Here is a 14,895-nt window from a genome sequence, read left to right as displayed (position 1 = left end):
GGGGCAATTTTGGTTACCTTGAAACCTGAGATTGAACCCAGGCATGCTCAGAAGTTAAAAAAAAAATGTACCTCAGGGTTTCTGTTTCCAGGAAATCCTGTTCAAATGAGCAGATGAAGTCTGATTAAAACCACCACTACTCCTGTATAGTCTGTCTAAAGTGTATTAATTGTATTTAATATAAAAAAGAAACAAAAACCCTGCCGTTTAATGCTGTATATTTACGCAGAATTTCTGGGAAGTATGGATTAGATTAAAGGGTGAATAAGAAAGCTTTGACTAAAGTCATTGTTCTTTAATGTGGCTTTAAAATAATGAGAAACTAACCAGAAGACTCAAGGGAAAATGAAGCTCCTTTTATTAAATTTGTTGTGGTTAACTTTTGTCTTGCAGGCAAATTCTGTGCCTTTTAAGCATCAGCATTTAAGATATTTACCACATTATGAGTCTGAGGTGCGCACTGTGCAGTCTTCGTTAGAAGACTAAAAAAGTAAAAATGGTGGCCCCACTTGTGATTTGCACAAAAGTAGAGCAGATTAGTTTTTTTTTTTGGTGATCTGAGGGTGTACCTGGTGCCGTTATTTATCAAAGACTTTGTGCGCAGTATGGCGAGAAAGACACGTGTATAAATAGATTGAGAAGTTCAAAAAAGGTTGCACAAGTGTTAGCCATTCAACAAGGAGCTGGATGCCCATCCACATCCATCCTTACAGTCCTGATTGCTCCATCAGACTTTTACCTGTTTCCCTTGAAAGCGGCTCTATGAGAATGAAGACTATGACTTTAATGAAGCAGTTAAGACAGCAGTGCATTCAGCCTTTTTTTAATGAGGGAATATGAAAGCTTATTGACTATGCGCACTATGCAGAATAGTATGCATGCATACTTCCTGATCTGTTTTCCCTACAGCATGTTCATCTGTATGTTTTTTCGCCCCACAACCCAGAAGCATTAGCTAGACTAAATTAGCCCAGATGTTAATAAGTGTGTGAATATGTGTCTACATGATGCCAGGTACGGACTGGCATCCTCTCCAGGGCTTCAGATCCACCACATTTGATAGATTGCTGGATAAGCATTTGCACAGTGTGCCAGAGGAGGTAAGGTTTAACACACAAGGTGAACTGGGAGAGAACATCCATAGCTAGACACGGTGTTTCTAAGGCTTTGGATTGGCAGCCAACTCTTAAAACTTAAGCAATCACATCGCAGTGTTTGTGTGTGTATGTGTGTGTGCTTATGTTCTCTGTTTATTTTTTTATGCTGAAGAGGTGGTGCTGTACCACAATGTAGTATTAATCATTCCCAATAGTTTCTATTACATGACTAAGTGAGAGTGTCTCAATAGTGCCCTTTGCCACACTAAGGACCAATAAGGAAATGGTTCCAGCAATTCATTAAAACAGCTTTCAGCGCTGCTTCCATCATCCTCTGATTTAATGCCTTGCTCTGGGAGTACGACTGACATTGTGTATGAGCAGATTAGAAGCAGAGGTGTAATTCTACAGTCTCTCAAATTTTGCTGCTTGACTCTGTTCTTTTGCTGTTTGAAGGTAATTTATTCCAGTTATTAGGCACATAAGCCAAATGCTTAATCCAGAGCGGTATCCGATATTCCCTAATATTATCATTCACAAAGCCCTTCATTCTTGAGTAAACACTCTAGTGTAATACTACATTGCCTCCTCCCAATGACCCATGTTAGCCTGATTTTCCATAATTTATAAAATACAGCAGAGACACACTGGAAAGAATAACAGGGTCATGAAAAGATTCAGCAGCAGCAATGAATGGGAAAACAAATGATTGTGGAGGTATTGTTAATGATCAACAGCCAAAGCCTGCTGGCTCCCACACATATTCTCAGGGTCTTGTACATAATTTCCAAGAACAGTATTCACCTTGTTAAATGTCATGCTGGTGTGAAACTTTGCAAGAGCAATAAGCATACAAGAGGGATGGAATCCTGAAAAGTTTCCAATGTCACTGAAATTGTTTTAGTGATCAGAACATAATATCCAGTACCAGTTCTGTGATATTTGACACACCCTGTCTGATGGATCCGGATTGTGGTTAGGAAGCCGAACTCGCGTGACTTTCCATAATACTGGTCTTCAAGGCCTCATCACCATCTTTGAAAGGCGCCACAGCCCTAGCCGGGTATTGAGGTGGAGAAAGATTTATGGTCGGAAGAACCGATTTAAAAGAAATGCTGAGTATGAATCGGGCTGTATTTTCTTTTCCCAGCGTCCTCTGGAGAAGCCTGATGGTCTGGATGTCTCTGACCAGAGCAAGGAGCACCCGCAGCATCTGTGTGAGAAGTGCAAAGTCCTGGGCTACTACTGCCGCCGTGTGCAATAAGGACCTACACGTCCATGTCCACTCCTGCGTCCCTCTCCCTCTGCCCATCTTCCCATCTGCCCTACCCATGAGGAGCTTCATGAAAAAAGTGAAATGTGCCAAAATGGTTTTGTAAATATCGCTAATGCAATTATGGCCTTGTGTATCAAAAGCATAAAACACATTTATTTGAGATATGTGTATAATTGACAATTGAAAATATGATTCTAGAAGGGTGTCACTGCCAGTATTGATATCCAAACCCAGGCACAATGGCTGACCTCAACCTTGTGCTCTCTGACTGCGTGTTTACAGACTGCCGTCATTTCCCCTGTCAAGTGAACTATGTGGATGTGCTGAGTGGTAAAGGTATTGTATTAGTTCAGTCACACAGGGCAGAGTATGCCTTGCAATGTTTTTTTTTTTGGGTCAACAGCACACCAATTTAACTGTGAATTAACAGGGGATATTGTACTAGTCATCCCTGGCTTTTATTTGCATATTTATTTGTAATGTTTTTATATTGTCGTGCAATTGATTAAACTAAACTGGGATTTGTATGCACATATTATTTAACCCCCACCTCTTACCATTAGAAACTACTGTAGGATAGATTTATCTTATAGGAAACTTAGCAAAGTTCCTTCTTTTGACGTATATACAGTACAGATAACATGCAAGATTACTTTACCAAACACTACAGCATTCAGCAGTCAAGAAGTACCAACGTTAACTCTTTCTTATTATTTTGGACAACATTGAAATGCAACGTATACAAGTCTTAGTTATTTTGCTGAGCAGTAGCAGATGTAGATTCACAATATTATAGGTCTGAACGCTACAGGATGTTCATTTTGTTCAGGATAGAATCAGTATTACAATCTCCATATATCTTTTTGAATGTGGGTACCGTTGCATTTAAGATGTCATAATGTTTAAGGCCTGCTAAAGGCAGGACTCTGACTTTGATGTATCTATGCAATTCTTCATTGGTTTTGTCTTCAATAGCCGAAGTGCCAGACGTTTATTTTATATTAGTAACATTTATTAGTGGCTGTAAAAGAACTTAGTTTATGTGCTTAAATCAACCAGACCAGCTCTGATGTATACATACTTATCTAATATCTGTCAAGTACTATAATGGGGTAAAGACTTGGGGTATATAATAGGGTAGTGATATAAAAAAAACAGTTACACATTTCATGTCTTTAAAAAATTTTGTATACTCATGGCTGTATAAAAGCTTTCCAAATTACCGATAGAATTGACAAATGATGGATTTCGTTTCATCAGAGCTGTGATTTTTGGGAAATAATTGCCAGTCTTGATGAAATGGAGGTTATATGGCTGAAAAGTAAGAAAAGGACAATGTATGTTATATTGAAAAGCCTTGAAAGCACTCAAACTGACAAGACATGGTTTTGGTTACAGTTGATTGAACCAAGGATCAGCTAGGGAGTTATTTAAGGAATGTAGTATAATGTAAAGAATTTATAGTTTTGGGAGAAGGACATAAATATTACTTACAAGATGGAAAGTCTATACTGTAGTTTACCTCTGTTTTATAAGCAGTTACTTTACATACTAAATGGTCACATCTGAGTGTGATCAAAACCAGTTCATATTTTAAATGTAGCTTTATTTTGTATAACAAAGGTCATTTGTAGACACATTTGTAAGCAATTTCTGATTGAAGTTATTATAGGCAGAATATTGTCTTGTCAAAACTCTAGATGTACATATAAAATGAGACACATTTCTCGATTCTTTAGAATGTGTATAATTGTTTACTAAACTTTAAAAGTCCTAACCTCATATATATTCTGTTGTCTATAATTGTTTTGTAGAGACAAATTGTTTGATACTATTTAGAAGTATACTGTGCCTGAAGAGATAAGTGTAAAATGCTTTAAGAGGTGATGTGAAATGTTGAGATTCCTGGAGGTAAATGTCATGTCTCATGCTGGTCTAAGATGTGAATTTGATGGGGCGGTAAAGTAACGGACCCATTAGCACTGAAAACCTAAAACCATCCTTTATTTTTCCCTCCATTTAATACTGTTTGTTGTACCTTAGATTTGATTGCCTGGTGATAAATCATCAGTAAAGTCTGCTGCGGATGAATCAGCAGAAAGATAGGAAGATTACTGGCTCAAAAAATTTAAATCAACAACTCTGTGCAAAATCGGTTCCTTAGTGCCAAAGGTCTTTGGCTAGAGCTTCTTCATTGCTTAATAAGTCTAGTTTTACTGTGGAATTGTGTTGCTAATAGCTCCTCTGTGCCCACATTGGTACATGGCAACTTTTACTTCCAGAGTCATTTAGCTTGCAACGAGTTTGTGCTATGTTTTGATCATCATGGTAGTGGATCAGCCAGAGCCTGTTTTTCTCCATAAAAAGCTAAGACTTCAGTTTAATTGCTTGCTGCTGATTCCTAAATGCCCAACACAAAACTGTCTACTTTACTATTCTTAAATAGAAATTTTCTCAGAAGTAAATTTCCTAATCTCTCCACTTAGTTGCTATTTACTCTAAATGGTATGCACCATTTTAAGCTAGAAGATTATACTAATTAGGAGGAAAATCTTACCAGATTTATCAAAGTCATAAAAAGAACAGATTACCATGGCTGAGATTATAATTCATTCGTTTTTTTTTTAAAAGCCCTGTGATGTGCTCGTTTTGCTCTTACAGCCAGAAAGGCCTGGAGCGATTGCAGGTAATGATGTACATGCATTTGCAGTACAAGTGTGTTTGTCTTGAAATACATATACTTGACTTTTATAGCTTACTTTCAACATAAACTTATTTTTTATGAACAATATGTGTATTTTGGAAACCAGTATAGATGTGGAAAATTTAGCAATTTGAAACCAGATGAGATTTTTTTTTCCCTTTTAAAAGATACAATTTTATGTACACTTTTCTGTATATATTCGATGGCCATAATTTTTAAGTTAGCTCTTTTAAATGTTATGATGCAATATTAAAAATGTTTATGCGAAAAAGGGCAGATTTTTGAGATATTAACGAGCTGGGAGTTTTTACATTGTTTTACAGTAATCTTAGGTTTTATCCTACAAAAATATTTATGGAAGGTCTTTCTGCATTTTCTTTACCTTTTTTGTATAAAAAGTAACAGAAATACACTATGAAGGAAATATTGATAATGACATAATATTATTCAAAGGTTGGTACAAAATTATGTTGCCCTTTCAAGCCATTTTGTGTTTTGCTGTTTTAGATATTCTTAGTATATAACATGAGTTTATGTATTACAAACGTAAGTGCTTTAATATGGATATAAAATCACCGTGTGTCTGCACAGATGTTTTCGAATAGCAATTATAGGAAAGCAATAACATTGTAATAACTAACACTTCATGTAAAAGACTGACTCACACCACTGTAAGTCAAACTGTATCAAACTGTGAGTGTTTTAATGTCACCAATTAATGCCACGTCAAAGAATGAATCTGAATTATTTTCCTTGTCTTTTTGAAATTAGGGTTTGCTTAATCGTGTGAGACAAAGAACTGTAGTTGAGTTTGCATGTGCATGTACTTTAACAGATTTAATAAGTATACTTTTGTGCAATTTATTATTTAATATTAGTTCATATAATTTCTTGAAGATGTGCTTTAATAGAGTTCACCTTGCAAATAACTGATTGTTATAAAGAAATGCCTTTATTCACATGTAGGGTATATCGATTAATGCATATTTACTGAATGTACTGATGAATCTCATGCGACAAGTTAGAAACTCATGTTTATGTTTATAATGTCTGTAACACTTTTGAAATCATATTGGATTGGACACAGCAACAGCATGAAAAAGGAGAATTTTAAACAACTGTTCAACTGTTGCATAATGTCCATGAAATGGCATTCCGATATGTGCCTTATTTGTTAGTTAGAAAAATCGAATACTTTGCTTTTAGGGTTTGTCGAATTAAAACTTTGAATCTAAATTTATTTTGTTTCTCTCCTTTGTTGTTTTCTTGATACAGCATAATACATTTCTTGCTAGATGCACCTATAACTATATAAAGATAGCTGTATATTTTTTCTGGCTCTAAGTAAGAGTTGAAAAATCACAAATCTCGTACTCGAGAGCCAGTATGCTTAGTTTAATGATTAAGAATACGGTCCTTAGGGGTGATGATTGTGTAACAAAAACCCACATTTAAATCCTGCCTTAGGAGTAATTGCTATTCTGATATCAGGTTCATATATTGTTTAAAAAAAAAGAAAAAAGAAAACAGAATGGCAGAGAATTTCTGGCACTTCATACTTTTAGAACACTTCACTAAAAAAAAATTATATTCTTTGCCACACAGCCCACAGTAAAAAAAGACAGATGTCTTTTTTTTTTTTTTTTTACTGTTCACATAATGGCTTGTGATGATTGTAAACATGTGAGTACTACATGAGAAAGTTGGATCTTGGCAGTGGGACAGATGTTCCTCTCAAAGCCAAGTTTCTGTAATTGGACTACATATTCCAAATCACTAAAAAATTCACAAGAGGGTGGAGGTCCAAATTATATCAAGTTTGTTTTACAACAATGTAGACTTAAACAGAATGAGAATGTGAGCGTCACCATGGTAACACTGTAATCTGAGAACTCAAACAAACCTTGTGATCTCAGCTTACATATGGTTTCATTTAAGAGAGCTGACTGTTTTTCCAAAAAGATTCATAATTTACTTTCATAAGGCATTACAGTGATAAGCTACACCTTCATCTCCACCTCAACTCACAGAACATAGGCTATGAAAGGTATGGACGGTCTGGCGAATACTGGAACAGAAGCTTTGCTTTCACGTCATACAAAAGAAACCTAAATAAGCTTAATGTTAAAAAGTTTTATAGACCCAGCTATATGATGTCACTTCCTGTTCCAGGGAACTGGAAGGCTTGGCTTAAAGAAAAGATTAACATTATTGTCAAAAAAAGCACAACTAAACTGTCTGTTTAAAAGGTTTATAATGCAACGGTGCAGAATTGTGGAAATGCACGCTATAACTAAACCCCACATGTGTATATTCTGTAGGTCTGCGCTTAGGGATCCAGGGGAAAAAAGCTGTAATCTTCATCTGGAAACAGCACTTCAGCCATTAAAAATGAATACCATACAACAAGACACACAATAGGTTTTATATACAGTTTAGTTTATTCTGTAAAGTTATACAAACTGCATGCCCTTTTTTAAACTTTAATGTTTAATTTAAATTGTTAAGATTTAATATGTTGTGCAGAAGAGCTTACTTAGCAAGCATAAGGCACTGAAACTAATTTCCCCACACATAAAAGCGGGTCATATTTATTTAAATCAAAACGTCATAAAACATTAGATCTTTATAATCAGAAAGAATTACATCCAAATGCAGTATTGGCTATAAAATCAAATTATTTACCTTTTGGCTTGGGATTAATCATTTACTGTTCATGAGAAGAGTCATTTGTCGGCTCTGTGCAGTGTAAAGCCGTATTTTATTTAAGTTCCCCACAGTCTGTGATGACAATCTTCTTAAGTGTTCCTCCATCATGCAAACCATACGACTCCATTACCCTGACAGTCTCCATGCCCTCTTTCACTTGACCAAACACAACATGCTTGCCATCAAGCCTGAGGAAACAATGAGAGGGAGCATAAAGCATATACTATGATGTGTCAGACTTCAGAGTTAATAAAGCACTACAAAAACAAACCTTAAACAGCGCGATAACGCAGCTCGTACACCATGTCAGTAACAGAATTTGATCTTATGTGAATGCAGGCCGTGTCTGCGTACCATTCTGTTTTGGCAGTGCAGATGAAAAACTGAGATCCGTTGGTGTTCGGACCAGAGTTCGCCATTGACAGCACACCTGTGAAGGCCGAGACAAGCAAACATTACACACTTCAGTCTCAATCCCTTAATGCACTGCTGACATGTATCACATTGTACAGTTTAGTAAATGATTTACAACCAAAAATGATTTAGTGGCCACATTATAACAAAATGTTCCGCAAATATAAAATCTGGTGGGGGAGGGGGGGTGGCTAGGAAGCCAGAAAATACCAGTGCAGAGGGCACATCTGGATTGGGTAAGTTATGCTTCACTACTATAATTACATCCAGGCCAGTATTGCACAAACTGACACAATTTGGCCATATTAATCTATCAGGAGGGTCTGTTGGTTTAGGATCCCCCTGGCACTAAAAGTGCACTATGAGACATCGATGTTGATTTTCTGTAAAAGTAGGTCATTCGCCAGGGAATTACAAAATCTGAGCTTTTTACCACTAAGTCTTATGTCACCATCTAGTGGAACTGTGTAGAAGTGAAACTCTCTAATGAAAATCCCTAATATTTTTACCCAACTATTAATACCCAATAAAACTAAAATGTGCTGTATTGTATAGATGTATACAAATATAGTAATATATGTCCTGATTTTACCCCTTAAAAAACAAGAGAAAAAAGATAAGACCACTCAGCCATTAGAACAAGTCATGTCTTGACACCTGCCCCACCTTCCTAACATGTGTGAAAGCTGTTTCCTCTTAATAACACTTACCTAACCGGGCATTTTCCAATTAAAACAATGTCTTTGTCCTGTCTCAATGGCTCTTCAGCTCACACTAGACTGGATCATAATGTTCTCTAATACACTCTACATGTTCTATGTACGTCTACAAAATATATTATTGAACCATGTTTGTTTCCTTATAATCCATGATACGTGAGAACCTGTAAATAGCAAAAGGCTAGAGTAACATCTTACATCACTCAAAACTAAATGGAAAAAAAAAAGTTTTTATTTATATAACATTGTTACATCACCTGGTTCAGTGTGTTTTAACTGGAAATTCTCATCGTTGAATTTCTTCCCGTAAATTGATTTTCCGCCAGTGCCATTGTGATTTGTGAAATCTCCACCCTGTAAAAAATAAACGCACTCGAGCTGTGGAACAGGCTCAAGCACACATGTAACATCTGCACAGTACACGCAGTTGAACACTACATTATACAGTTAACATCTGCTAGGCTGCCTGAAGTGTAAATAGAGGAAATCTCAAAGTTTTATCGTCACAGGGACTTTTTTCTTCTTTTTTTTTTTTTTAACAGAGCCCATTAAAATTAAAATACATTCTGTGATTTCTTCATACTGTGAAACTTCCTTGTAGAAGTAATGACAGGTGTGTAAAATAAAATGAAATGTGTGTCAGAACTGCTAATGACCAAATACCTGACACATGAACTCAGGAATGATTCTGTGGAAAATGGAACCCTTGTATCCAAACCCATGCTCTCCTGTACACAGTGCTCTGAAGTTCTCTGAAAAATAAAACAAATCCATATCATTATCAATAATGGCAAATATGATGACAATGCTTAACTTTTTAAGCAAGGAGCTTTAAAAAAAACATGGGACATGTTGGAAAATAATAAATTAAAAGTCTTAAGTCAAAGAATTGGGAGGAAATTTTTAATGCGGCATGCTGCAAAGAGCCTAAAAATTATATTTAAAAAATTGGTTTGATTTATTTAAAATTTATGTAACAACCTCAACAGCAACCTCATTTCCCCTTTCGTCTGTTCCAACTGCTCAGCATTCTACATATCCACTATACTAATCACCCTCCTAATCATCTGCACCTTCTCACTGTTTCATGCCTTAATGTAAATGTTTTTTTTTTTTTGTTTTTTTTTTTAAATGATTCATAGGTCTCTTTGTGGCTTAACAAACAAACATTCCAACGAAACTGGTCAAGTACATAAACTAGACTGAAAACGAGAGCCAAAAAAGTCCTTCAGGAGGAAAGAGAAAAGGAGGAGGAAGAAGAAGTATTCCTCAAGAAAACATTAAAAATACAAGAAAATCTGGCTCTTTTATAGGAAAATATGAAGAAATCACAGAGGGACGGCTCAAGACTTTTGCAAGGTGCTGTAGCTCAACATGAAGCACAGTTACAGTTACAACGTAAGACTTGAATCTTCGTCAATAAAAACATAACCTAAAGTGTTTAATTTCTCTTACAACACACAAATTTGCAAACCATAATTACAATTTTGAACTTAACACATGGCTACATGTCATGCTGTTCAACTGGTTAAGTTAGATTCAATGTTGTGGAATTGCATAAACGAATTAGTATCTAATATTACCTTAGAATTTCTCATTTTTTATGTGGTTCCATTATCTATTTTTAAAATTTAAAAATAATAGACATTCTTGTAATGGAAAGCTTGTCAAGTGTTACAAAGAGCTGACCGCTGACACTCTTTAAATAGACAAGGCGAACTAAAGGCCGGAATCCATAAACAAGCATTTTTTTGTATACTATTTGATTATAAATTACAGCAAAAGTTTAAATGGACTGTCTCTGACTTTGCAATACTTGTGAGCTGGTGATGTTACATGCAGATGTTTAGTGCAGTGATTGTTCTGGGCTGAGTCTGGTAGACTACTGACTTTAGACCCAAAGAAAACAGCTGAGTGGTGTTGGGTCCGGATGTATTTAAGCTAAAAAATAATTATATAAAATTTCATTCGGAGTAGTATCAAAGTTTACGATTAGCTATATTATGTTTAAAAGAGAGTTGCTGAATGGTTCTGACATTTTTCAGGGATTGAGCTTGTTGAAGGTCTTCGTGATCTTTCGTCGTCTTCCAGTAATGTTCTTCCACTGAAGTGCACGTGCCACTCACAACACCTTGAACAATTCATTGCAGCATGGCTGTAAACTTGCCGAATCATGTATCTGTGGCAGATTTGCCCAGTTTCATGCAAAAATTCACAATCGCTATTTGTTCTAACTTGTTGTCCATGACATAAAAAGCAGATGTGGTAACGCATGTGGTCTCATTGGCTCTAGTTGCACAGCTCCCGATGTACACAGGACGATGTCTTTTGGCACACTGACTTACGAAGGTAAAGCCACCTTACTGTACCTCTGCCTCACAGTGCTGCCATCTGTTGGTGTGTTACAAAAATAATCTTTTAAATTTGTGATACCACTCAGAGAAGGAAAATGCATGTACAGTTGTGGCCAAAAGTTTTGAGAATTACATAAATATTCGAAATTGGAAAAGTTGCTGCTTAAGTTTTTATAATAGCAATTTGCATATACTCCAGAATGTTATGAAGAGTTGGCAGACTTGACATGTTAAAAGGAGGGTGATGCTTGAAATGATTGTTCTTCTATTGTTAACCATGGCTTTGCTCAGGAATGGCAGCAGACAGGTGTGAGCGCATCTGCATGAACAGTGAGGCGAAGACTTTTGAAAGATGGCCTGGTGTCAAGAAGGGCAGCAAAGAAGCCACTTCTTTCCAATTGTTTGGGGCATCTGGAAAAAGGCTTGTCCGGAGAAGAAAAGGTGAGCGCTACCATCAGTCCTGTGTAATGCCAACAGTAAAGCATCCTGAGACCATTCATGTGTGGGGTTGCTTCTCATCCAAGGGAGTGGGCTCACTCACAATTTTGCCCAAAAACACAGCCATGAATAAAGAATGGCACCAAAACACCCTCCAACAGCAACTTCTTCCAACAATCCAACAACAGTTTGGTGAAGAACAATGCATTTTCTAGCACGATGGAGCACCGTGCCATAAGGCAAAAGTAATAACTAAGTGGCTCGGGGACCAAAACGTTGAAATTTTGGGTCCACGGCCTGGAAACTCCCCAGATCTTAATCCCATTGAGAACTTGTGGTCAATCCTCAAGAGGCGGGTGGACAAACAAAAACCCACTAATTCTGACAAACTCCAAGAAGTGATTGTGAAAGAAGGGGTTGCTATCAGTCAGGATTTGGCCCAGAAGTTGATTGAGAGCATGCCCAGTCGAATTGCAGAGGTCCTGAAATAGAAGGGCCAATACTGCAAATACTGGCTCTTTGCATAAATGTCGAAATGTAATTGTCGATAAAAGCCTTTGAAACATATGAAGTGCTTGTAATTATATTTTAGTACATCACAGAAACAACTGAAACAAACTAAAAGCAGTTCAGCAGCAAACTTTGTGAAAACTAATATTTGTGTCATTCTCCAAACTTTTGGCCACGATTGTAGATATTGACTTCTGGGATCTGTATAATATGATATTTCTTCATTAAATAAGAACATGATTTTAATCTGTTTATAATTAGTTTATGTGTATTAGTTTTCCCCCCATTGTTACTATAGAAACTATAATACTACATAGAACTAGCACATTAATGTGAAACTGGAATTTTCCAGAACAGAGCTGCTGTTATACGGTATTACATTCTGACCAATCAAAATCGAGGATTCAACAACGCAGTGCTATAGGTTCAAACAAACAAACAAACAGACCGACCATAGAGTCTCACCTGCTGTTTTGGGAACCACCTCTGCATTGAGCTGAACAAAAGAAAGAAAAAAAATCATTTCTAAAGCAGGATACACACAGCACGCGTTTAAGTTAATGAATAAACACAGTATAGCGTCTTACTTCGATTATAATCCTGCCAAGAAACTCGCCGTCAGCCGCGACATCCAGGAAGACCCGCGGGTTTCTCCCCGCCCCTGACAGCACGCGGCCGGCGGCGATGGCGAGCGGACAATATTTTAAACGATTTTTCATTTGCAGCATGGTGCAGGTTATAAATACTGAACACCGCCCAGTAAACACCAACAGGACAGAGTTAGAGGTGAAACCCGTCTGCGTACGGGACGCACAGAGTAAGCGCGTTTTAGACTGGCGCTGAACTCATTCGTGCCCTCGTGTGGTCATTTGTTGTACTACATCTCCGAGTGCCGCTCAAGTCTGAGCCTAGACTAATCAACATACTGTACATTATACTGTATGGTCAAAAGTATGTGCACTCCGGACCAATCACACACACACACACACACACACACATATATATATATATATATATATATATATATATATATATATATATATATATATATATATAATGTTACCATTTCATATTTAGCCTCCAATTAAAACCTTATAATCACCCCAATGCCTATATTTGCACTGATGTAATGTATATACACTAATTTTGTTAATTGCACCTCTATTAGATGACAATTGTATTTTTGTTATTGTATTTTGTTGTTGAGTACTTGTACTAACTATGCAATGACATTAAAGTTGTACCTACCTTCATACCTACCTCGGGAGGTGTTTGGAGACAGTTCCAATTGAAGATGATGTGGGCAGATGTTCTTTGATAACTTGTGACTGCAATCACTCAGGACTGAAATTCACACACAAACATTTTTATACCAGAGTCTTCAACGAAAGAAAACTCCATGTTAACTTTAACACTTTTTCTGTTATACTAAACTTCCAGCAACCTAACACTCAGTATGACTACAGATCAATCCCTGCTATCCGTTATCACCCTGTTGAATCAGGCTTTTCTCACGGTTTCTTTCGATTGTCATCACAGGGAGTTTTTTTCTTGCCACCCTCACCCACTGTTTGCAAATTTATATTTTTATAATTTAAATTAATAAATTTATACATATTTCCTGACACTTTTCAAACTCACTTACTTTTATACCGCTTCATCCTGTATTCAGGGTCGTAGGGACCTGAAGCTTATCCCAGGAGACTTAGGGCACAAGGCGGGGTACACCCTGGATAGGGTGCCAATTCATCGCAGGGTACACACACATACACACACTTACACACTCATTTACACACGTCGGGGAATTTGGGAACACCAATCAACCTAACCTACATGCATGAGAACATGCAAACTCCATGCACAGAGAGACAGGAATCGAGCCGGCTGGGAATTGAACCCGGACCCTGGGGGTGCAAGGCGACAGTGCTTTTCAAACTCATTCTCATATTTATTTTTTCAATTCTGTAAAGTCACTTTGCAACAATAATCATTCTTAAATGTGCAATATAGATAAATTGGATTAATTCTTTTAATAATTACCTTCAGTACTCAGTACTAGATTTCACAGTGTGGCTGTTAATTTAGTGGGATTCATCCATAAGAGCCTTAATAAGCTCAGACACAGGGCTGCCAGGGGTGGGATCTGTGTTCCAGCTCTCTCCCAAAAGTGATTAGCGGGGTTAAGGCCATGGCTCTGGACAGCTCACAGAACTCTGTTTGTGTACGTTAGTTCCAGTGAAGAAAAGCTGTGATGCTATAGCCTAAAAAGCCATTTAAACAATTGTGTGATTTAAACATTTGAACATTTGAAGACCAGTGCATGGCTGTAACACACATAAATTTCAGTGACAAAGAAAGAAAACTCCATGTTAACTTTAACACTTTTTCTGTTATACTAAACTTCCAGCAACCTAACACTCAGTATGACTACAGATCAATCCCTAATACTGTATACACAGTAACACTTACCTACCAGTGCTTTTGTAATGAGATCAATGTTATTCACGTCATCTCTCAGTGGTCATGTTATGGTTGATTGGTGTTTATAAATATAGTGAACTGTGAACATACTTATAAGCGTACATGTAGAGCACTCAGACCACTTCTCAGACAGATAAGAAAGCAATTAGCTCTAACCAGACAAATGGAGCAAAAAAACAGACAGACATCTTAA

The 14,895-nt window shown here is 36.9% G+C and overlaps 2 protein-coding genes across 4 annotated transcripts in view; one reads left to right on the top strand and one right to left on the bottom strand.

Moving 5' to 3' along the window:
• Positions 1-6,313, top strand: part of zcchc24 (zinc finger, CCHC domain containing 24) — a 32,248-nt gene extending 25,935 nt beyond the window's left edge. The window contains exon 4 of the mRNA XM_053501928.1: positions 2,248-6,313. Within this exon, the coding sequence (XP_053357903.1) occupies positions 2,248-2,361 (114 nt within the window). The 3' untranslated portion in view covers positions 2,362-6,313. The remainder of the gene's footprint in view (positions 1-2,247) is intronic.
• Positions 6,314-7,505: 1,192 nt separating this feature from the next.
• Positions 7,506-13,023, bottom strand: ppifa (peptidylprolyl isomerase Fa). 3 transcript variants are annotated; one of them, XM_053502845.1, is made up of 6 exons: positions 12,809-13,023; positions 12,687-12,717; positions 9,583-9,671; positions 9,177-9,297; positions 8,141-8,216; positions 7,506-7,974 (listed from the first exon to the last, which is right to left on the bottom strand). In XM_053502845.1, the coding sequence occupies exons 1-6, from the start codon at positions 12,947-12,949 to the stop codon at positions 7,839-7,841; spliced, it is 594 nt and encodes a 197-aa protein (XP_053358820.1). In that variant the 5' UTR covers positions 12,950-13,023; the 3' UTR covers positions 7,506-7,838. The 3 variants fall into 3 exon arrangements, with proteins under 3 accessions (XP_053358820.1, XP_053358821.1, XP_053358822.1); XM_053502846.1 differs by having other exon boundaries at positions 9,177-9,273; XM_053502847.1 differs by lacking the exons at positions 12,687-12,717; positions 12,809-13,023 and adding an exon at positions 10,956-12,113.
• Between the last annotated feature and the right edge of the window lie 1,872 nt (positions 13,024-14,895).

This window comes from Clarias gariepinus, chromosome 8 (genome assembly GCF_024256425.1).
Source record: "Clarias gariepinus isolate MV-2021 ecotype Netherlands chromosome 8, CGAR_prim_01v2, whole genome shotgun sequence".
Taxonomy (NCBI): Eukaryota; Metazoa; Chordata; class Actinopteri; order Siluriformes; family Clariidae; genus Clarias; species Clarias gariepinus.
The sequence above is the reverse complement of the archived record's forward strand: the minus strand, read 5'-3'. Positions and strand labels throughout refer to the sequence as shown.

Coding starts and splice junctions, on each gene's coding strand:
- ppifa (XM_053502845.1), bottom strand. CDS start 12,949: ATGCTGCAAATGAAAAATCGTTTAAAATATTGTCCGCTCGCCATCGCC. Junction 9,298..9,582: donor TTCCTGAGTTCATGTGTCAG/GTATTTGGTCAT, acceptor CCTGTTCCACAG/CTCGAGTGCGTTTATTTTTT. Junction 8,217..9,176: donor GTTAAAACACACTGAACCAG/GTGATGTAACAA, acceptor CGGCCTTCACAG/GTGTGCTGTCAATGGCGAAC.